Source organism: Falco biarmicus, chromosome 3, assembly GCF_023638135.1.
Source record: "Falco biarmicus isolate bFalBia1 chromosome 3, bFalBia1.pri, whole genome shotgun sequence".
In the NCBI taxonomy this organism is placed as follows: Eukaryota; Metazoa; Chordata; class Aves; order Falconiformes; family Falconidae; genus Falco; species Falco biarmicus.
In genome coordinates, this window is record NC_079290.1 from 43,995,397 (window position 1) to 44,020,241 (window position 24,845).

Below are 24,845 nucleotides of genomic sequence, written 5' to 3' on the forward strand. Positions count from 1 at the left end.
TAAGTACTATTTTTCAATAAAAATAATTTTTTTCATTACAACTAAATTAATTAAATTGCAAGCCGTATGTTTAATTAATAAAATTTGTCTTCCTCTTACCAAATCTGTTCTTTTTTTTCCTTTGGAAAATCCTTTGAAAGAGCACTTTTACTGTTATTAAATGTGTGATTATTTTTTTATTCATTCAGGGTTTTTTCTTTGGAAACTGGTATGCTCAGATTTTTTCCATCTTGAAAGTGAGTTTGACACATTACAAGACCAACTTTCGTTGAAATACAGTCTTTTTTATTGTTAATGTACATTCACACTCTATACAGTTGTGCCTTCTTACGAATACAGATTAATAATTACCATTCAGAGCCTACCTTAATACATTCATAAAACCAGATACAGCCATGCTTCAGAATCCTTAATGTGTTTAATCAAATATTTATTTCTCTTTCACTTCTTCATTATTTTATCCAAGGCTATGTTTAGACATTTGTATATTTAAGCAATCTATGAATATAATTCAGTTTCACAAATTTCCATTTGCATGCTAAACAAAACTCCATTTCAGCTAATCTCCCTGTGTTCAGGTATTCTAAGAAGCCTTCCTTGATAAAGACTGAGGTAAATGCAGTGAGTTCTCAGTATCATTTTAGCCTTATGCAGGGAAATCTTTGATTTTGAGAAATTGTCATAACAGAGATGCCACTTTAAGTTCTCTTTTTTTGGTATAAAATTACTGACCATCAAGAGAAGCAGTTTGTCATCCACAAGTCAAGGAAGAAGCTGAAGCTAGTTAGTACCTCCTATCATGTCCCGAAGACATACAGGATTTCTATATGTCTTACTGATTTGACAAAGATGATGTTTATATGTTTGGCAAACATAACGTAGTCTGTTGTGTATGGACTATCATTGCTTTATGCCCCTGGTCAGTGTCTAAAGGTCCTGTCAAAAAATTCTATCAATATATATTGTTCTAATTATTGGTTCTCAAACTAGTTCATTTGGAAAATGCGGAACGATGCTCCGAGTTTCTGGCGTTGCCCCGTACTGGTAATGCGATTTCGCTGATCGTACTTTCCCATGTGATGAGCAAATGATTGTCATCCCTAAAAGTTGCAAGGGACATGGATGTCATCTTAATAAAGAAATTAAAAAGCACATCTTTCTATGAGAAACAATGTAAATTCCTGACCTGTCGCAGAAAATAGTTCTCTAATTGGTTTTGTGTGGTGGTGCAGCAGAATCGTTTTCCCCAAACGTCACGGCAGCGAAGCACCACTGTACATCATTGTCAGCAGTTCAGCAGAATCTCCCTAATAAGAGGACGATTACGTAAATGCGATTGCCTTTAAAAAAGAGAGAGAGAGAGGGGAAAAAAAAGAATAAGGAGGGGAAAGAGAGGGAGAGAGAGTCTGTGGTGTTGAGATGATCTTACTTCCCAAGCCAGCCCCTCTGCTTGTTAAGGCTCAGCAGCATAGGCAGACGGCTAGGTAAGACCTTAAAGAACTTGAAACAGTTTTGTCATTGTTTCTCGGGATTAAACCTTGTCTCCTTTTCCTGACAAGTTATTAGGAATGATACTGAACTTTTCAACACTCTCTCTGAGACTAACTCAACTTTCAATAAAATAATCTGAGGGTTTTTTACTAAGCACACTTGCCTTTTCGAATACTGCTGCGAAGTCATTCTTTTCTTTTAAATCATGGTACACCTACAGTAACATACCACATTTTTCTCTCTTAGGCAAAAGGTAATTTACATTAACTCCTTATGAAGCTGAAGCCTGCTGCAAGCATTACCGAAATAACATCCATCATTAGATGCCATCTGAAATACTTGTCTTTCATCATTAGCATTAAAAAGCTCCAGAATGCATTATTAGAGTAATTTCTTAACTATCATACAAATACTGGCTTCTGTGCTCAGATTTACCAAAGTTGACAATTTTCATATTTTCCACATCAATCTTTTATTTCTAGGAGACTGTAGAAACTAAATGGAGATAACCAGGCTATTTGCAGCAGGAGTGTAATGCAGACTGAAGGATTGGATGGGGATGTAAGAATTCTCTGTAGCCATATCTTTTAAAAATTCAGAGGACTTTTTACAGAAACAAGGATACATCTCTTACTTTGTCATGTTTCTATGGTACTAAGTAAAATAGCTCAGGGATTTAAACTATTGGGATGTGGAGTGTGGCATTTCTGTATGGACATTTCTACTTAGTTTTTAGTGTTGAAGGATTTTTTTAACAATTCAACAAGGAAAGGGTTGGTCCCCAGTGGTTTCTACATAAATATCTTCAATATTTAAGGCTTCCTGATTTGTGGAGCGTGTGGTATGCCTCCACTTTTGGCTCATCTGGCATTTACCGATACCCTGATGGAAATTTATGAGCATCAAAATTTGTTTCGGTTTCGGAAAAGACTACTTTTAAGAGATAGTTCTTGGCATTAGTTGCAATGGAAGGACATGGGAGGGGAGGGGGGAAGCTGCATTTTAAAATGCCAAATAAAAGCTGGAGACTTTAGGAAAGATTGGCATTTGTTGGTCTCTGACACCATCAGGGACAGTCAGAGGGAAGAGACCTCATTGGGGACAAAGACAGAATTTAAAAAGCAAGATTAAGGACCATATTGACACTTCCAAAATTTAAAATCATAACTTGAGATGAGGACGGTTGTTCCTGTTTGGATGTTTGCTGCTCAGGGTAGAGGAGGTGTTGGGGCACGGTTTTGTAATTAGCAATCTGTTCCTGGGTGGAAGAGGCTGGGGTAACCAGTGTAGCCGTGTAGTGCATCTGTGTGTGAGTAGGACTGTAACTGCTAAAAGCTCCCAAACCCACACTCACAACAACTTTCTAACTACTATTAATTAGCCCTAGATTTTAGTCTTTTTCTCATTAAGAGATCTAAAATTAGATTCTCAGTGAGGTATATAAACAAGCTGCCTTTGTTATAGAGGGGTTCCACTTATTTCACTATATAGACCTTTACTACATGCAGTAACAAAAGTATTTTGGTTTATGTGTTTATATATATTGGTGACTTCCAGTGATGTGGTCTGGAGCCTGAACTGGTTCTACAAAATGAATTATTTTTTGGTACATACTTACTTTTTGCTACCAGGAACCTGATGAGAATAATAAAAATCAGGATCTGTAATACTCTGCTTCTCTCAGAGATTTTTTTTTTCCAAAGTATGTGCTAGTGTTGAGTGAGCTTTGGTTTAAAATTATTGCTAAAATAGTTTGTTTGTCTGAAAACTCATTTGCTGAAAATCATTTTCTTACTTAAAAATTATAAGAATTGATGTGCGTTTGCTAAGTGTCTGATTAAAGATCACAAAGAAACTCATATTTTGCATCAGAAATAAGCAGATGGTGGACAGATGGTTTAAATTAATATTAATTAAAAATCTTAACTTAAATTGTTTACCCTGTAAATGCAAAGTTAGGAAGCCAGCTTTCATCTTTAGGGTTAATAACACTCCAGATCTATTTATTAATAATTGCTCCAATGGGCATTCTTTCCAAGCTTTTATAGCAAAGATGGTGGCCTCAATAAAGAGCATGAAGGTGGGTGAAAGGTGGAAAGGGAGAGCAATCCTAGGACTCTTAACAAAGATCCTGGAGAGGCTGAGACTAAAAATTCCTGTCATATTCTGTGGTCTGGGAAGGAAGAAATGATCAGAAAAGAGGACTGTGATTTCAGGATCTCTTTTTCATGCCAGTTTCTTGATATATTTATTCTTTAAAAATTAATTATGTCTCTGGTTGTTTATGTTACAGTAAAGCAAACTGTACTTTCTACTTCATACACTGTTGACAAAAAAAGGAGGTCAAATTCTGTCACTATTTATCCCATACGTTTCCTTACTGGGTCACTGGGATTGCAGTGGATGTAATTGGGAGGAAAATTATGGCAGCTGGTAATTTCAGAGGAAGTCCAGAGCACATCCAGATTTACCATAGAGCACTGTGTGTATATATAAGTCAGAATATGGAGTAACTATGATAATTCAAATATAACTATATGGTAACCATGGATACTTGTTGACATTTTTAGTGGTAGTGACTACATTATCTCAGGACATCTGTCACAGAGCCAAATTTGGTCCTCAGTTAAGTGTGTAGTGTTCCCATTAAAACCAAAGGAGATTTGTCCCTTTAGTGAGACAGAATTAGTCTGTTAAGTGCTGGAGTCTTTACTGTTTTCCTGAGTTTATAACTGGGATATTTCACAGAGGATGTGTACATTTTAATGGGTACGCTTTTTCCCTAATGCCCCTCTCCATTCAAGTTAAGGATCGGGAAATCTAAATTTAGACTTAACATGGGAACCATCTATAAAGAGTTAAGTTTTAATCAAACTTCGGGGCCATTACCATTTTGTTTCATAATAGTTCACCAAAACGCTTTTCTTTAGTAGTGGACTTAAAGATCGGGGAGAAATCGCAGGACTTTTCTGGCAGGGGCAGCTTGAAAAAGCATCAGATGATGCTGTCCTGTCCCTCTGTACAAGCAGCTGAAGGTTCAGCTGTTTGACCTCGCTAAGTTCCTTGGGAAAGGTAGGAAGTTGTCGGTACACTGACACAGTGGATGATAGCACTAAGACAGTGTGCATCCCAAAATGGCACCCATGTTAAAAATGGTAGCCTGCTCCATTGTAAGCTGTGGCTTCAAAATCAGATCCTAAGGTAGTCGTTTTACGGATACTAAGCACATTCTTAACGAGAAGTTAGCAAAACTTCAGGGGGGAGAAAAACAGTTGTAAGAGAGACTTTAAATGTTGGGGGGTTGCAGTGTGCAGTTAAAGCCATAACTGGCAGGTTTTGGGGTTTCTGTGTCATCTGCTTGAAGAAAAGCTGCCTAGGTGGTGTATTTTCCATTTCAGCCATCATCATTCACTTCCTTCCATGCAGGTGAAATGTGCGTGTTTCTCCCTTTCTGCTGGTAAAACCCCACAATTTTCAAATGCTGCTATGACTTTAGATTGTATTTTCATATTATACCAGAGTAATAAATGATTTATTTCAGAGTGCCACAACTACAGAGATCACACCCTACTGTTGGCAAAACCAGTTGATCAGTCTACATGGAAATGGCTTCATGCTGATTTTAGAAGAGCTATAAAAGTATACACAGGTGGAATCTGCATCCTGACAAAGGGAATCTAAATAAAACTTGTTACCTCTTCATTTTTTCTTTTTTCTTTATTTTTTTATTTCTTTGCAAATTTCTTTGGGGATTTTCTGGATGCTTTTTTTCCAGGCAATGGCTTATTTTCAGTCATTACTTCTGAAAGTGTCACCAGATTATTAAAGTTCATGTCTATATTTTTTTCTTTTCTTCTATTCAGGTAGATATATTACCTTTATCATGGACCCATTTCAGTATGTCTATGTCATCCGAAATAGCAAGCAACTTGAATTTCATGAATTCGCTGATAAAATGGCTTCCAAAACTTTTGACTACCCAGCTTTGTCAAAAGGAAAATTCCCTGATCTCAAGGAAAACCTGCACAGAATCTACCAGTATCTACAAGGCAAGCCTTTGGATATCATTTCTGACCACATGATGAAAAATCTCCAGGATATATTTGAATGGAAATGCTCACAAGCAACAGATTGGGAAACAGAAAAAATGTACAAATTCTGCTGCTCTGTAATGTTTGAAGCCAGTTTTATAACACTATATGGAAGAGTTCCTGCTGCAGATGGCCACAAAGTTATTAGTGAAATCAGAGACAAATTTATCAAGTTTGATGCCAGCTTTCCCTATTTAGCTGCAAACATACCAATTGAGTTGCTAGGAGCTACCAAGAAGGTTCGGAAGGAGCTTATACATCATTTTTTACTTCAGAACATGACAAAATGGCTGGGAGGGTCAAAAGTGGTCCAAGCCAGACAAGATATATTTGAGAAATATGAGCTGCTTGGAGATTATGACAAAGCAGGTAGGAAACTTATGAATGATTGCTTGTCTAAAATAAAATAATTTACTATAGACCTTTGAAATAAAAAGGCAAAATGGCGACCTTGAAATTTTTTTATGTTCTTTCTAATTGGCTAATGATAAAATGTTTTACTCTGAAACAACCCTCTATGATAATTGATTTTTTTTTTTGTGCTGAGGTGGTAAAACAAGATACTTAATGGTGATAATGAGAAAGATTATAACTGAGCTGCATTTCCTCCCCTTATTCCCCCCACCCCACACGCACACACCCCCCCGACATTACATTTCAAACTATTCTCATTAAGCAGAAAATTAGACTTCAGAAGCCTATTGGTCCTCATTAGCATTCACTGATCCTTGGCTGGGTCTGTGTCCTAACATCTTTTAATTAGCACACTGCAAATCTAATCAGTGTAATAAACGCTATTAATCTTCCTTTTCACTTATTTTCTCCCAGCACATCATTTTGCCTTCCTGTGGGCCTCTGTGGGAAACACGATTCCAGCTACATTCTGGGCCATGTATTATCTTCTGCGGCACCCAAAAGCTCTTGCAGCAGTGCGTGACGAGATTGACCATTTGCTGCACTCAACAGGTCAAAAGAGAGGGCCCACGTATAACATCCACCTCACCAGAGAACAATTGGACAACCTGGTCTACCTAGGTAATTTATTTTTATCTGTTAGGAAGAAAAGAAGGGCTCTCCCAGCAAACTCACTTTATCACTCATTTCTGTTTACTGAGAAGGTGGAGGACACAGCTGCCTAATTGACATAATAACACCCATTTACATCAATTATAAATTATGTAGTTTATAGCTGTAGATACTCTCATTGCATGTAAACACTAAAGCCTAGGTAATTAACTATGCAAGGTATGCAAAAGGCTAAATCAAAGCTTTGCAATTATTTGAAAAAAAGTTGATGCCTATTAAGTTGTTTGATTCTGAGCATCTGCCGAAGTGTTAATGCATTTCAAATACTTCTATATGGTACTGCCAAGAAAGACCCTTTTCTGAAATTAAAGCAGGATAATGTATTTAAACTGCAAATGTAATTTTTTTCACAAGCAGTTTCTTTCTTTCTGTCTCCTTAACAAAACAAAAAGACTTCTAAAGCGGGCTTCAGTTGAGCGAATGCCTCCAATCAAAATATGAGAAGGTAAAGCTTTGCAGAGCAGAAATGGTGTTTTCAGTATTGAAGAAAAGTACCTTGATTCAAAATAGAGAGCTTTGAGGGAGATACAGATATTCCAGTTCTGGATCAGGGGTTCAGAGGAAGACCCTTGCCTGTACTGGAATTTGTTTGATCCAGGAGCTGGATAGGCTTTCAGAGCATCAGCTGATGGTTTCATTTCATTTGCTAGTGTACAGGCGCTGGCAAGATAAATGCTAAAGTTAGCCCAAGGGAGGAGAGGGGGTGTAGCAGGTAGGAACCTAACCTTGAAGCATCTGAAAGGCTCCATACATAGTGTTAGTAGGGTAGGCAACAGCTGAATAAAAGCTGAGAGGTTCAATATTCCTCTCTTTTTAAACATCAGAAACAGTCCCTTGTTAAAGCTGAGCTCATAATCTATAGATTTTGGTAGCTCATGTCTGTGTGTCTTGGTAGCTCATGGCCTGAACTGATGTCCCACTCTTAAATGAAGCTGTGTCAAGAGAGGGTGGTAGAGCAGTGCAGTATCTGTGCACGGTTTGGATCTAAGCAATAGCTGCCATTCTCCAGGACCATCCAATGTCGCATGTCTCAGGAATCTGTCTTCAAATTTGATTTGTTTCTTATAGTACAAATATAAAATTGAGTTTGATCCAGTTACTTTTTGTTAGAGCATTAATGTTAATCTTATATAGTGTGAGTCTAGTCAGTGGGTTTCATCTGGAGTCATGGCTGTTTTGGTGCAGATTTCTCTCTTAACTGATGGAGAGGGCTTTTGAAATAAGGGAGGTATTGAGTGACAGGGACACTTCTGAAGAATAACACAGCATTCTAAGTAAGTAATGTACTTTTAAGGAACACAGTAAAACTACATCACATCAGAGTTAGCATCCACCAAAAAATAAGAGAAGAGGAAAGCTACAAAGCGTCAAGAAGATCAAGAGAGCGTTTATTTTGTATTTGGAGACTGAGATGATAATGGCAAAGAAAAATAAGGACACACAAAAAAAGGTACCCCAGAAGTGTAGGAATAGGAAAATAAAAATACATACTTCACTAAAACCATCTGGTGCAAAATGGTATGAACAGTTTAGAAAATTAATTGTGTCATTCTTTTGCTGCTCCTTAAAATCTTGAAGAACCTTGGTTCAATTTATGTGTTGAATGTGCCACATCTTGTTTCATAATATTCTTGTAAAGCTTTTGTTAAATTTTATAATCAAGTTAAACGTAATGTGATATGAACAGAACCTAGATTTCAGTTCTTCCTGGCCCTTAAGTCATAAAGGGCCGGATACTGTCCTATAAAATAATAATACAGAAAAAAAATCTGTACCATAAGAGAATTAAAGTCACGCTTGATTGAAAGGGGAAAGGGATGTTTTGATAATAAATGTGTAGGAGGGACAAAGGTCCCAGTTTGCATTGCTTGTGCACCAAAAATCCGCATGTTGCGGGAAGGCTGGGAGCCAGTACTGCCTTCGCCCTTGCAGCTCGCTGACCCCAACCTCTGAGACAGAGCTTTTCCTCTTCCCACTCCCCTGTGCCAACCCAGAGCATAGGAAATCAAGATTTGTGTCCCTGCTCTTGAGTAAGGCAGACAAGGTGGGATTCTTGTATGTTCATCACCTTGTCATCTCATTCTCCTGTTTTAAGCGCTCTGATTCTCCGTCCTCTTTTTGGCCTACTATAACAAGAGCCTTTTTTTGGACTCCTCATGCTATGGAGAACAAGCAAGAATTGCTAAAAAGCCTTTCTCTGCAAGCAATGTTGTTGTCATGGTCAGATACATGGTCTAGAGCACAACATGGCCTGATTGACTTCTAAATTCAAAGCACAGGTATGTTATTTTTTTAATTAAAAAAATGAAAAAAACCCACCCAAAATTTCAACCTACAGCAAAACTAGCAAATTTTGGCCCTGATTATTTTTTCTCATGACATTTCTGGGGCAGCACACTTGGTTTTGTCTATGTAAGACTTTTCCCAAAACACAAATGTACGGATTTGTGTGCACAGAGTAACATATATTAATAGTCCTTACGGCTCACAACAGAGTTCTAATATGGTAAACGACATATGAGAATGGTCTGTTGGTTTTTATGGTTATAATGGAAATGCGAAGGGTAAAGCAGAGATATACTTAGTGCATGTTTAATGCTAGGCATGTTTAGTCAGTTCGTTTGTTTAATATTAGTCCATTCATTTATATGGTGAAGTATTCTTGCCCCAGGTCATAGCTGAATCCCAGATATTTCCTGCGAAAAGAGCACAGCTTGAAAAATTGTTTCATACACAAGAAAGGGTAGGAACCCAAAAACAGCTAAGACAGAGTGCATAGTCATAACACAAACGCTAAGCTATGAAATCATTGGTTGGATTGAGAGAAATGAATATATTTTCCTGGAATGGGCTGGGCAGAACCATTTAGTTCTTAGTAAGATGCAAATGTACTTGTTTCGGATTATCGTTTTTGTTGGCACACCGTGATGCCTGTGGGTAAATGACCCCCCCCCCCAAATATTTGCATACTCGATAGCTATTTTCCTACAATACACTCTAATAATTATAGTACCCTATTACCTGCTATGTGTTAGTGTAAAATTAACAATCCATTATGCACAATAAGTTTTATAAAACATTTACAGATAGATATCATGTTTAATTAAAATTAACTTGCCTACGAAAGCCAAATGCACTTATGATTCGCAATGACCTTTTATTACCTGCAGTCCCTTGTTTTGGCTGGATGATTGACAGCTTGCTGTTTGGCTACCATGTTGTATTTCAGCTGACAAGACTTTTCATTTTAACTCAATTTGCCTGCCTATCACAAGCTGGTGGCAGGCCAGTCTCAAGTCACCCAGCTTTGCCTCAGCAGCTTGCTCTATTTCTCATTAGTACGCATTTATTCAGTGGAAATTGGAAGACAAATGCTTGAAGGCATGTGAACTAAGTATAGCAAATTAGGGTTTAAAGACTGAATATTTATAAGTATATTGAAACAGTTTTTAAAAAAATATCTAGAATGAATTGGAAGCTGAGTGCTAGCTTTAGTATAAGAGAAACGAAGAGAGAAGTGGGAGGATTCTAAGAATAACAATACTATGAGATATATCTCTCTCCCCCCCACCCCCAACCCCCTCTAGAAAATATGTAAAATCTCTCTGACAACACCTTATCAAACAACAGCCTGGCTTCTTTATGTAGCGCTTGCACAGTGAAGTTTAGCATCTCATGTGTGTAAGAAGGGGGGAAAAAAATGAGGGTCATGTTCATTTGCTGCTTGGTTATCCCTTGGTATGCTTTAAATTGCCTTGTTTGTTCGGCACAAGCACAGAAACAGATGTTGCTCTACCGTGCTGGATAATTTACTGTACCTCACGGTGCAGAATGGAAGGCCTCCCAAGCTACCCAGCTGGTCTGTCAGCGGCGATGGCTGGTGTCTGCTGAACTATGACAACTGCAAGTAAAGGCTGCAGTTTTATTGTGCAGTTGTCATTCCTCTCAATGTATAGCTCCAGCATTTGTGGAAAGCTGACTGTCTATTTTTTTAATGTGAGCCTGCAAAGCCACATAAGCTCCATTCTCCTTTGTTGATCATAATGTGACTCATTACTTTTGTCATCTAATGATTATCGGCATGATCGCTCAGAGCAAGAGCCAAGCTCGCCTTCCACACATAACTGGTACTGGAAGGTAAAACAGATTTGTCATTTACGATCTGACCGCTAAGCCACACTTTGTGCTCCATTATTGTGATTAACTTCTGTATAAGATATGCTGCCCAATTGTCATTTGGGATCCGGCAGCGGGCAGGGACTGCCACGCTTTCTGGGAGGATGTCCACCGATAGGATGTGACTGCATCGCTTGGGCGGTAAAACGTAAACCTGCTATTTTGCAGCAGTGCTTTAATAATTTTCCCCCCCCCTCCTTCCCTCTTCCTCATTTGATTTCTGCTGTCGCTACATATGTCACCACTGTTTCCAAATGGTGGACCGGTGTGGAGTTACCAGCTTCATTTTCTGCGGGTTGAGGACAGTCTGGGAGCAGAGGCTGGACCCTTTCTTTGTACTGCGTAAAGTTTTGTTGCCAGAGCGCTGCCAGCTGAAATCTATCGTGTCAGGTGCCTTGTGGCTATCTGCAGTAGAGGCCATCTTCTGGAACCAGGGTTCTTTTCTGGCTTCGTCACCAACAAGCCGATTTGACTCTGCCTGATTATAGTAACGAAGGCAGTCCAAAAGAATATGCACAGACTCACTGTACGTCACATTGAATCACAGTGCTGACCACACAAAGCTGACCGCAGCCTCATTTCTTTAGACAAATGCATGCTTAAGGAAAAACCTCCTGCAAGAAAGCATCCAGGGCCACTTTATTTCCTATGCATGCTGCACCAGATTTAATTTTTAGTGAAAGAGCGTTTGTTATTATTTTTTTTCAGAGGCATCCACACTGGGTAGCTACTGTCTCTAATAAACTAACCTTTTGGGTGCAGCAGTTACAGTGCCTTGGTGAACACTTACAGAAGGCTTATTTGATATCACAGAACATAGATGCAGACACAAATGGATTATTATGTGCAAATGAAACCCTATTTTAGGCTATTTTTCACACTGATGATTAGAAGGAAGCAAGTCACATATAACAGTGCCCATACATGCTGGTGGAAAAATAGTCAGTTTTGATTACAAAGTGAGAGATGCAGCCCTAGACAGGAGCTACATGCTGATATACATGCTATCAGAATGATTTATGCAAATTATGCATATTATTCCCAAAGGAATTCCTCCTCAAACTGCCAGGATAAATTGCCGGAAATTAGCCATAAAATCTGTCGTGCTAGGAGCAAAAGGTGAAGGCCACTGGGAAAGCAAGGACATTCAGCTTCTGGAGCCTTCCAGGATGTGGTGGTGGAGACAGAAATCTTGCTTTTCCTAAGCCTGAAAGGACTATGGTTTGTTTTCTCTTGGCCAATTAAAAGTGTCTTTCTCTCTTAAAATTACCAGGAAAATAATGCATTGCTTTCATTCACTCTGACCATAACAGACACTATCATTTGGCAGCGTGGGTCACTGAAAAGAAAATAAATAAATTTTTAAATCCTCAGGATGATTATGGAATTAACAAGAAAAATTATTTTTCCAACGTATAGCCAGTCCTGCCATTACATCCAACAGCTTTCAAAAGGCAAGCTAAACAGCTCCATGGATGCTTTTGCTGGTATTTGCTTGCGACCTCCAAAATACATGTAAATGTGTAATGTATTCATGTCTTTTGATAGCATTGTTTTCAACATGATGCCTGAATAATGTCTTTCCACCCAAAACTCAGTGCTGCCTACAAGCCAGCGAAATTTCTCAGCAACATCAGTGAGAATCACATCGGGAGGTTCAGCATCATGGCTGCCCCCCCCCGCCCTGCGGTATTGTTTATTGCCTCCTCCTGGTCTCTGCTTTATGTTTGCTTTGGTTTGTGATTTTTTTTCCTTTTTTTTTCCTTTAGCCTGCCCTACTAAACCTGTCGAGATTCAGCAGCTGTAGCCATGTATAACTTCCAGTCATCTCCCATATTTCTGACACTTCCCCCCCCCTCCACTTTTGTTTAATCGCAGAGAGTGCCTTAAACGAGAGTTTACGAATGTGCTCATCCTCCATGAACATTCGCATCAGCCAGGAGGATTTTGTTCTCAAGCTTGAAGGGAATCAAGAAGTCGGTTTGAGGAAAGGAGACTGGATAGCCCTTTACCCGCAGATTTTGCACATGGACCCTGAGGTCTATGAAGATCCTAAGGTAAACATTCAGCTGGTGCTACTCATCCTACTCCAGGCACATCAGAGCAGCCAAGCCTTTTGTGATCTGTGGGTTGTTTTTTTGTTTTTTTGGTTTTTTTACTGCTGTTCCTTCTTGTGGAACAAATCTCCCTACTTTCAGATGTATTTTCTAGGGCCCTACAGGTCAAAGGATTCATGGCCTGAAGAGAGAAATATGGTGATGAGACTGACTGCACTGCTTTCAAAGGAATTGACAATTGCACATTGACTACCATAAACTTTAGGCTAAATGTGGGTTTTGTTTGGCAGTGGATCATTTGATACCCAAGGAGGGCTGAATAATAGAAGGTGGTTTAAATAGCAAATAATGTGGGCCATTTAGCTAAGTGCCCGCAAAGCATCATTGACTCTCTGAAGTCCTATAATAGCAGTGTCTTACTTGAGCCTTATGCTTTTTCACCTCCCTTCGTAGGGATTCACCCCTTCTTGATCAATTAGTAGAGTGTTGTGAACCCGAGACTGTAAAGCTGTTGCTCTGCAGTGAAGCTCGGAGGGTAATTGTGTCATCTCCTTGTATTTTTCTCTGACGCTTGAGTTAATGAATATCAAAGACTCGAAATTAATCCACCCTGCCTCAGCCTTAATACAGCTTCAGAAGTTCACCACCTGCATGCAAATTGAATAGTCCTCATCTTGGCTAGGTTGCTCCCCTGGATTACTGTCCCCAGCCCAGGATGCCACAGAGGAAGAGTGAGAGTGCATGCTGAGGCTGTTAAATGGCTCTTCTGCCTGAGAGGCAAGCGCTCGATCCATTCCTCATCCCCATTTTCCTAAGCAAATGTCTGTCTCTCAGCCGTGCTGATTTCCATCCTTGGCATTTGAGCCAAAGAAGAAGGGAACTGGATTTTTGTACATGTTTATAGAAAACCCACATTAGAGGCATTGCTCCCTGAGGCTCTCTCAGGAGTGTAAGAATATGAGACTGCAGTGGAAAGATTAGATTCAAGTGCCTTGTTGGTGTGGGACAGCATCTCAATGTGCGGGAACTCCACCAGCCTCAGTGAGAGGAGGTGTGGAGCGTGTCATAGTTAGCAGAAGTAAGATATAGTTACTGGGATGAACACTGGACCCGTGCAAATGGAAGTGACATCCAGGAGGGCTCTGCTGGCTGTCCTCACACAAAACTGGAGACAAAGCCCACTGAGAAAATTAGGGTTTTAAAAAATAATCCATATATTGGCAAATAGTTGATTAGTATTTCTATCCTTAAAAAGTAACAACTAACAAATAAGCTTTTTCTCATTTTATTCTTAACACTTTATTTTGGAGAACGTTTATTGATTTGTCAAAAGTCCATCTGTTGTTTAGGTCCTAGACCAAAAGCATCAGCGTCGAAACTGATCCCCTCCCTTATCCAATAATTGCCGGAATATATTACCATATTTCCATTGCTTGAATATATCTGCTTAGTATCAGCTCTGCTCAGCTTTCACAGTACAGCTTTAGTTCATATATTTTATCCTTTTGATAGTGAATGAGCAATCCACACATTGCAGTACATTGATTTCAGCACATGGGCCCTCTCGAAAAGTGGGGAAATCACTGTTCTGTTTGGTTCTTAAAATATGCAGTGTGCTTTCAACAATAACTACTGAGGATCAGATAGAGATGGAAAATGAATTTTTTTGAAAGGTGCAGTCTTGAGCTTGTCAAGTATTTAGGGAAAACTTTCCTAGGAAAACAGGCAGCTTGACGAGATAATTTTGTAGCAATGCTTTTCTCCTGGATACATAAATTTAAGTTCAAACTATCTTCTGCTTTGGCACCGTATTGTATAAGTGTAGTGTATGTATTGTTGACCTCTTCCACCACTCATCAATCTCTAAGTAAATGAGTCCATTTTCTATAAAGTGGGTAAGTGAACCCCTAAAACCTAATTCAGCTAGTTATAGAGCTCAGTAAATAAACTCTGTAAATCCCATAGAGTGAAACATCAGGAAACCCTACATAGTGGCTTCCCAAACAAAGCTAAATACAAGACATAACAGGGAGAGACTTATATCAATCACAGGAGATTGCTCAGTTTTCATAATACTCTTAGCAGGCTGTCCATGCAGAACTTCATCACCTGTTGTTGCTCAGTGTCTTCACTTTTCCTGGCCATCAGCCACCCCGTTTCTTCCAAGGAGGCCTTGTGCATGGCTGAAAGTTCCTTGATTGTCAAAAATTAGTGTTTATTTAGCCACTGAACTAGCTTTTAAGGAAACACTATCCAACCCAAGGGGCTTTTGCAGCACAAGCCTGCCTTTGATGTCACTGTCACTGGCGCCATTCCTGTCTCACACTTGTTTTCTGCTTTCCCAATTTCTTAGACACCAATTTATTTTTTGTTAAAAGCAATTACAAGTCTCAGATGGCTCTTAAAATGACAAAGAAAGCATAAGGTTTAACCCAGTATGTCTTATGTTCAATACCACAGTTCTTAATTGCTCCAGACGCCAGGAGTCCACCTTGTGGAAATGTTCCAACAAAGTGAAGAGCTCTGGGTTGGGTTGGGTTGGTTTTTTAAGCTATTACAGTTCATACTTAGCAGTGCTTTTTTGGAGCAGCAGGATATAAAAGTGAATCTTTTTTAAGGAAGAAGTGGTATTCTGGGCTTTCATTTGTTACTGTGCTTCAAATGAAGCAATAACTTAGCACGGTAAAAAGAAAAAAAAAAAAAAAAAAGGTATGCTTCTTTTTTGCTGGGATGTTCAAAGAGACTGAAAAGAATTACTTGTCCATTGAAACACACATATAATCACTTTTATCTTTGTGGAAAATCCAGGCCTCTGCCATTTAGAGAAACAAGCTTCCATTCTTCAGCAACCGAAGTTACATCCCCTCCAGAGCACCTTTTACTTGTTCCCTTTCTCATAGACCACCTCCCCTGACACTTGTTTTTTTCTTGACAGCAAGACCTGCAGTACATGGTTTTCAGAGCCTTTAATCTAATGGGCAGATCGGTATCAGTGTATTTTTCATTGTGATGTGGGGTTTTTTTAATCAGTTGAGGTTGGTTTCTGTCTGACTGACTTGTTCCCAGCCAGCTCCAAATGGCTGCTGCTATAGCAGATGTATGCAAAGCAGGACAAATGCTAATGAGTGACCATAAGCAAGAAGTGTCTGTCATTTTTATTCAAAGCATGCAGGAGGATTTTGTAAGTGGTTAATTTGCCGTTGACTGAGTAAGGATGCCAGATCTCCTCCATTCAAAAACATGAATTATCTCTAAACAGGGATCCTGCTACTGGAAAATAGTCAGAAAGATGTTCAATTTACAGAATGTAGGTTACAAGTGCAACCTCAAGCCTTACTTGAAAGCATCCTCTTTCTAATGGTCAGTGACTGGTGGTTGTCCTGCTTTGCACACAGCTTCCAAAGCAAAACATTCAAAGGTAAGATGTAGCAAATTGAGCAGCAACCATCTCTAACTGAAGGGAAAAGGAACTGCAAAGCATCAGGTCTGGTTTTTGAATAATATGCACCACTGGGTGCAAAAGAAGGATGGATTTTGCTCTAGCTTGCAAGAGCAAGATTGGTGCAGTGCATTAATTTATTCATAGGCATTTGCAGAATTTGGCAGATTATCCTTATTCATGATGTATATACCACACTGAATGCGTATGATGCTCTACAAGAAAATTGTCCTTCCACTAAGGTTCATTGTCCCTGCTACAAAGCGGTCAAAATCTAATTACAATCAATATAGGCCAGACACTCAGTGGATGAGATGTGGAAGTTGAAGGAGCTTCATATAAAAGGGCTAAGCTAAGTAAGTGGATTTAAGGAGCGTTCTTTGCAGAGAAGATAATGTGAGTTAATGAAACTCGAGGGAACCAACTAAAAAGGAGAAGCTGTCAGCTCCTTGTCTTCCTCTTTATCTTATTTACTGGGTTTCAGAAGTGTTACTGTTGTGCAAACAAAGCAACTCATGTAACTGCCTTCTTAGATATCACGCTTGCTCTCTTTTATTTTCAGGAGTACAAGTTCGATCGATACATAGAGAATGGCAAGAAGAAAACCACGTTCTACAAGGCAGGAAGGAAACTGAAGTATTTCCTAATGCCCTTTGGCTCTGGGATCAGCATGTGTCCAGGGAGGTTCCTCGCAATGAATGAGATGAAAATGTTTATTTTCTTGCTATTGGCTCGTTTTGATGTAGAACTAGTGGAAAACAAAGCTGTCAGACTTGATAACAGTCGTATGGGCCTTGGTATCCTCCTGCCAGACGTTGATATTGCCTTTCGTTACAAGCTAAGGTCCTTAAGAAAGTGAGCGGCTGCCTATATGCCTTCTACTAATCTCCATGTTTTCTCTTGTTTCATCACTCAGCTTTGTATTTTTGGAAACATTTACTTTTCCCTCTCTGCTTTTACCTCCCTCCTTTTTGTTTCGAAGGAGAAAAGCCCTTGGGTTGGAGGTAGATATCAGATGCAGCGATATGCCACCTCAATTTGTCCTGCCTGAGTTGTGAGTAGTGAGGTGAGATGACAAGAGTTTGGCCACGTAAGTAGCCCAACGTCCCTACAAGGTGGACCCCCATACTCTTGGCCAGGAGTTGAGTAGGATTTACAGTGAGGGTGACATCAAGCTGAATCCAAGCCATTTATGTGGGAAATGGGCTCAGCACCTCTCTGTCACAAGGGTTCCCCCTTGTTAGATTGGGAGGTCCCGTACACCCACCATCTGAAGGCATCTCTGCATCTGCTCATACAAACATAACGGCAGGAAAGGGGGAACTTTATTCTAGGGGGGTGAAAGAATTTTTAGTAATTATTATTCTAACTTTTTAGTCACTGTGTTCCCTTCATGGTCTTGAGTGTCTTAGCCCTTATTTGGGAGATGTGATGGAAGCCGTGCAGGGTGATGGGAGATGATTTGCAAGAATGTCTTGCTGCCAACACATTTCTGACTTCTGTTTTATGTACTGAGGGTGAATGCTTTGCTTTTCTTCTTTTTTTTCTTTTTCTTTTTTTCAATGCAGTGCAAAGAAATTAAGATCTGTGATATTTTCCTGCAGTCATTTAAAGTCAGAAGGGAGGTTCTGTTGATTATAGGCTCTGGATCAAGCCTAAATTATCTGTTTTGGCTTTTGAGCCAAAAAAGTATATTCTTCAGGGAGAAAATATATGAGCCTGTTTGAAATGATTCTATCGTCTCAAAAATTACCTTCTGTTGTCTCACTGCTTTCCTGGTAACACGTCTGTGTGGGTTTTTTGACCATTTCCTGTGCTTATTCATTTCTCCAAAAAGGCAAAAGAAGAGGGCTTCTTTAATAGTGTTTTTCTGTGCCGAAGTTATGCCTAGGCAGGGTAGTGTGACCTGTGCTTGGAAACAGACTTGTCCGTTTACAAATTGGAAAATGAGTTTTTCCCTGGGGCCAAAATCTGAGCAAGTGAAAAGCCTAGCCAGCCACAGAAGTTTATCTGTATACTGGCTGCCCAGCCTGCTTCACTGAGTGATCAGCTCCTGTTTCAGAAATTAATTTCCTAGTGCGTAGAATTTGAGATTTTTAGACCCTGTCTCTCTTCCCAGCCGTCGCTTCAGAAACTGATGAGGATTTTCATGGCTGTCCAGTCTGAAGTTGCCAAGAGGATAATTGTGATGGGAGAGTAGCCATGTCTGTGGGCCTTGCCTTGTGTTCCCAGAAAACATCTCTCTGGGATATCCCAGCATGTGTCTTTTAATATCAGGAATTTTGCTCATCTCTAAAGCACTTGATGGTCTATGAATGGAACCTGCTACATACATACTAAGGATTAGAATTATTTATTGATATTCATGTAGAACCCTGTTTAGTTATTCATGTAAAGCACATACCCTAAATAAGCCTCAGTAGAAAGGCTTTCAGAGATTGGCACAGCCACATTCCAAATCCTCCAAGGAGAAAATTGTGGGTTTGTGAGATGTATTAAACATTTTCTCTTAATATATAATATCAATAATGTCTACAGCGTTAGAGTACACCTACATTAAATGGGCTGTGCAGTTGATTAAATGCTTTAACTTTGCTTCAACATTTAATCAACAGCAAAAGCTGATTATTGCTTTGTGACTCAGAATAAAATTTGTTTTTATGGAGAGATTCTTGTACTGAAGTTACTCACTCCTGTAGTTACTCTGTAGGAGCTGTTCTAAACTCAGCCATAGCTCACAATCCAGTTTGGACATTAGAGCCTGGTTTATTGAGAGAGGAAATGTTGCTATCATTACACTGTTGACTGTATTCCATTATTGCTTAAATGTAAGCTGTAAAATTTCTTATGCCACAGTTATGATAGATCTTTCTTTGGCATCCAACTTTGAAACAAACCTGAAGCAACTGCAAAAATAACAGTAGGTATTTGTTTTAAACAGAGGAGGGTTTTTTTATGATTATATTTATTTTTAGAATTTTGAATTATAATATTACAGGCTGCTGCATAAATTGGTAGGACATAATAGGACTGTGCCAAAAGTACATGCAAATCATTAGTAATTTCAGATTAATTGCTGATCAGTTTGTGTAGTATCTATTCTGAAATTAAAAGAAGAGCTAGATTGTCTCCAAAATAGTGAATTAAATCTGGAGGGCATGCTTCTATTTAAAAAAAAAAAAAGACACGGGTCAGAATCTCTTCTAGGAGTTGCAGGAAACCTCTGTGAAGGCACCTGGAGGCCTTGCATCGGGGTTGGAGAGGACCCCTTGCACCATGCAAGAGGCCAGCATTTTGCTGGGGTAAAAGTTAGTTGCTCTTTTTGCTCAGGGACCAAAATAATCAAATGTCAAGCAGGGCCTGCCCAGTTTTTCCTGGAACTGTGTCCCTGGTAACCCATGCTCATTGTAGATTAGTTTTGCTGGTAAGCAATGCATCACTACCCTAGCATACCCCAGCTGCAGAGGAGGTAAGCCTCACCCCCACGTAAAGTCACGAGAGCTAGAGCAGGGCGGAGGAAATGTTAAGCCCTTCTAGTCCACATACTCTGCAGCTGAGGAAGGTGACTTATTAAAAGTCAGCATCCGATCTGACCGGGAGTGACTCGGTCTCTGTCAAGCAGGGAGTGGAAGGCCCACAGTGTAGGTGCTCCAGGTCAATAAGCCATAGCAGCACAACGGGATGAGGGTGCACCATCCCTGGAGGCCCCAGCTGGAGCCAAGCTGGCCACAACGTGCTGTGCTGAGGAAAGCATGTTTCATGACGTAGGGCACAATAAGGTTTTTGCTGACCTCCTGTGCCACAGAACCCAGGAGCGACCAGCTCTTGGTGTCTGTCACCAGGGCACGAAGATGCCAAAATCATCTGAGCAGAAACATTTGCAGTGCTGTTTGCAAGCATTCAGGTCTGGTGGTGCTTCAGGAGTGAGTGGTGAGAGGCAGTCGGACCTTGTGCTTCTTCATTCCTCCTCTCCACCTCAGCAGGGAGGTCTGCCAGGCCTGCTTGTCTCACTCACAGACCCGGCAGGCACAGGGTCAGCCAGGAGGAGCACACATGTGCCCCTTGAATTTGTCTGCTGTTCCTCTAGTGAAATGGTGTGGTCACTGATCAGAGTGAGATGTGACTCAGCCGGTCAGTACCAGCCTCCGACTGTGAGTTGTCGCTGTCTGTGACCATTTTGGTAATCTCTTCTGCTATTTAAAAAAAAGGAAAAAATCTCCTTTTTTTCTCATATAAATAGGTTTATTGAGTCAGTATGGCCCTTTATAGCACCTGAGAAGAAAAGTGAATTCATCATGAACCCATGTGAACGCTAAAATGTGATTTTTCTGTTATTCTTATTTTAATTTACAGATTGTATGTTCTCCATTTTCTTGCTGGCACTCAGTACAGCTATAAGCTGCTGTTAACTTTTTAAACTCTTACATTATTTAAAAGTCTGTGTGTACCTGTTTGCAAATTAGACTTTCACATCTCTGCCAATGTGTCCTAATGTGCTAATGTAAAACCGTGTAAGAGTTGTTCTTTAGTTTATGCTTTTAAGCCAGTTGCATGTCACTATTTTTGGCATTGCTATTTTTATGAATAACTACTGGTCTGTGAATTTCTCTTATAGAATTATAAATGATCTTCTATTTCATTGTTACTGAACTTTCTGACATTCAAAAGATTGTGAATTGCTCTTAATTGTGCAAACTGACTTTTCGTATACAGCTGAGCAATGGTTAGGTTCTCCTTTAACAGTTAATATCCATCATTAGGACTTTTAGATCGAATAAGGTATATTGTGATTTTCTGAGCAAGAAAATTGAAACTTCATTATTTTAGTAATCTAACATCTTAAGTGAATTTTGTATTTCAAGGACACAATAAAAATGAATATATCTATTTTAATATTGAATGACTGTCTATGGTATTTTTTCCAGCTTACATTTACACTTCTCTCGCAGATTCACAGCTATTGCTTTAATTTTTACAATTAATCTTCAGCATACCGCATTTTTCTGTTCCTTGATCTTGAAAGGTATTTCTGTAAGGAAGAAAAAGCCTCTAATTCAGCACTGGCGTGGAGCGACTCCTTTGTATTTAGGAAATTATCAAGTCTGGTTTACCCCCCATCAAACTTAAGCCAGTTCTTATCAGATGAGGGGAAAAAAAGGGTACTTCTGACATTGTTAGGACATCATTCAAAATTAATGTAAAGATCTGCAGTTCACCAGTGATTCCCAAATACAGCTCCTAGGCTTTTCCTTTTGCAAACCTCTGTGTAGTACAAGATGTACTACCTAGTGTAAAATATTCTGTCCTCTCAGATCATTCATTTTAAAAGGGGAAATGAAGGAAAATTGTTACAATATACAGCACTGTGCCAGCAAAGCACAACTTGACTTTTCTAGGTATCACTGTAGCTACCGAGTTCTTCAAGTAGATATTTAATATGAAGATTGTACCCTAAAGACATCAGTGTTTCTTCATTCTTTCATGCAGAAATGCTTGTCAGGTATGTCTGCGAGGGCTGTGGAAGATATGTCCTAGAGAAGGTAGACCTGCAGCATTTTTCTGGTTTTGATAAATGTGTTTGTAACTGTGCAATTGCTTTAACTCCAGATTATATTAGAAGTTACTGAAGTTTATAAAGGCGCATTTCTGAGTGAGCTTTCCGTGATGGTCTGAAAGATAATTGGGAGCAGGGGGTGAGGGGGGCCGGATTATTAAGACCTAACAATGTATTTTATCTAATACTTGGTTTGACATTAAGTGCTTTCTTGGTGTTACTTATATTATATTGTGTTTTAAAATTATTCAAGACATTAATTTATGCATAATATATGCTTAATCCATATGAATAGAGCTATTTTAACTGGCAGACCATAGAAAGTGTTTTCCTGCCTATTACTTAAACGAGCCTATGTACCCGGGCTAGTCGTGCCCCGATACCCACAACATAGCAGAAAAATGATCTCATTACAAAAGCACCCCTTAAAACTACCCTGAAGAAAGTATTGTGATCCTTAAGTTAATATCTATGTTTATAAATAATAATAAGTATGAAGGAATGGTTACTGCATATATAGAAGCACATACAAAATAGAAAATGTTCCACTTGCACTTGAAAGCAAATAATTAAACTGTAGTGGCATCTTTATCCTCGTATAAGCCAGTACGGTGTCTGCACAGCCTATCCTATGTGTCAGGCTTGCCTGGGATCGTGGGTACTGAGGCTGTGTGAATACATCATTTGTAATAGCAGAAATGTGCTTGTCTTCAAAACTATTTACACCAAAATAAATAATCAAAAGAAGCCTAAGCTTCAGCTGTTCCTGCTCAGAGCCTTGCAGGATTCTATCTTGCAAGATTTTGTTAAACAGATTTTGACACTGATGTGTTGGTTTGGGTGTGTGTGTTTCCCCCCAGCCAGCAGCTATTAAGTACGGCAAAGTTGAATAAAGTCTGGGTTCTGGCTACAGGGAGGGTAAAAAACAGTAAGTAAACACTCCGTGATGACTTTTGACAGTGACTTCTTTCCTATCAGTTCATCTTTCCAACTACCTCTTTCTTCCAAATAGTTTAGTCGCTAACCTCCTACAGGCAGCAAGTCTTTCCCCGTCTGATTTCCATCTCGTGAGCCAGCGAATCGGCTATCTTCTCCGCGTATTTTTCAGTTGCCTTCTAAAAATGAAATCTTTGCAGCAGCCTCTCGCGAAATCGGCATGGCAGGTAGCTGCAGCTGAGAGAAGTGCCGCGTCGCTAAAGCGCTGAGCCTGGAAAGCGGACGGGCGCGAGTTGTGCTCGGGACGGATGCTGGGACGGGTGCAGGGATGGATGCAGGGATGGATGGAGGCACGGGGTCTGCCGCCGCTGCGGGATGGCCGCGAGCCGGGATGCCGCCCCACCGTGTCCCGTCCCGCGGCGGGGGGGGGCCGCCCGCCTCCCTGCGCGCTTCCCGCAGCCCGCCGGGCTCCCGGCGCCGGTTTGCGCTCCCAGCTCCCCCGACCCCCCTACAAAAATCAAGTGGGAAGGGGTGGGGAGGGGAGGGGTGAGGAGAGACTCCTGCCGCCCCATCCCACAAGCAACCCGTGCTTCCAGGGATGCTGGAGGGGGAAGAGGGGACAGGACTCCCGAGGAGGTTCTTAGGGGACCGGGCTGGGTGTTAGGTGAGTTTGGAGGACTTCGGCTGGTGGAGAGGAGGTTTACTCCGGAAAGGCGATTGTTCGCCCCTAATCCTAAATTATGAGGATTTAAAAATAGTATTAGACGGGCAATCTGTTCTGCAACTTCTCGGAAGAAATAATTGTTGATTTAGATAAGCACTGATCCCTTCAGTGTTTGATGAAGATGTTAATTTATGGCTGTCTAGCAGTTTATGGCTGTCATTAGATTTTCAGCTTTGTCTCTGTTTGAAATGTATCTTTCTTTTTATTTTAATCCGAGACAATTATGTAAGAAAACGGTTATGTTTGATCTAAAATGCATCATTTTCCTATAGCATTTCAAATTATTCACAGATCATAGTTCTTGTATGTGCATATATGAATTTAAAAATACAGCAATAAAGTGCTTGAAACAGACCATAAATTTGCTTCGTATTTTATTACACGTCTCGGAATCAGCTCGAGAGGACAAGGGCAACTAGGGGCTTGGGGAAGGATTTAACCCTTCCCGAGGCTGCAGAACCAGCCACACCAGAGCAAAGGCCCCTCGGGCGCACGCCGAGGAAGGGGGGCGCCGGCTGACACCGAGCTGATGAGTGACCACGGGGACCTGAGGCTGGCCGCAGCTCCCTGCTCACTTAGCAGGTCCCCTTTCCGCGGCGTGGCCGTCTGCTGCGGTCCCCGAGCCAGGCCCGGGGCGGCCACGCCGTGTCCCGGTGCCGGCAGCGGCTCCCGCCTCCGCTGCTGCCCGGGCCGGGCTGGCAGCGGGGCGGCGGGCAGGAGCGGCTTAACCCCTGCGGCGCCTGCCTGAGCCAAGCGCCTACTGCGCAAGGGGGCCGGCACGAAGCCTCCGGTGGGCTCCGGGGATCGGGCCGCTCGCCGGGGCCGGGGCCGGGGCCGGGGCCGAGACCTGCGCGACTTCCCCCGAAGTTTTGTCCCGCTCCGGCCAGAAGCTGTCCCGCCCCCCGAGCAAAGCCCGAGGACCCCTCCGGCCTGTTGGCAGCGGGTGCGGTCAGTTACGACCGATGGCGGGGAGAAGCGCGGAGTCCTGGCTCGTTTATTTTACCCCCCCCAGCAACCCCCCTTCGCCGCCACCCCCGCCACCACCGCAGCAAAAAAAGCCAAACAAAAAACCAGTGTTAATTGCTGTAAAGTTTCCGAGCACGTGGATAATTTACTTTGCCGTGTTTTAATTAAAAACAAACTTATTTATGTTTCTGATGTTTATATTACGCGATTTAATTACGTTTAGAGGCAGCGTCGCACTTTTTTTCCCCCTTCCACCCTAAATCACATTTTCATTAAAGGTTTTAATAAGAAAACTCACTTGACCACTATTCATTATCTAGTCCCC

General features: G+C 40.8%; 1 protein-coding gene across 2 annotated transcripts in view; it reads left to right on the top strand.

Annotated features, from left to right (window-relative positions):
• The window catches only part of LOC130145788 (cytochrome P450 7B1), a 126,189-nt gene extending 104,949 nt beyond the window's left edge, over positions 1-21,240 (top strand). For both annotated transcript variants that reach the window (XM_056331140.1, XM_056331141.1), the window contains exons 3-6: positions 5,355-5,951; positions 6,411-6,617; positions 12,723-12,901; positions 16,903-21,240. In XM_056331140.1, the coding sequence (XP_056187115.1) occupies positions 5,355-5,951; positions 6,411-6,617; positions 12,723-12,901; positions 16,903-17,199 (1,280 nt within the window). In that variant the 3' untranslated portion in view covers positions 17,200-21,240. The remainder of the gene's footprint in view (positions 1-5,354; positions 5,952-6,410; positions 6,618-12,722; positions 12,902-16,902) is intronic.
• Positions 21,241-24,845: the final 3,605 nt, after the last annotated feature.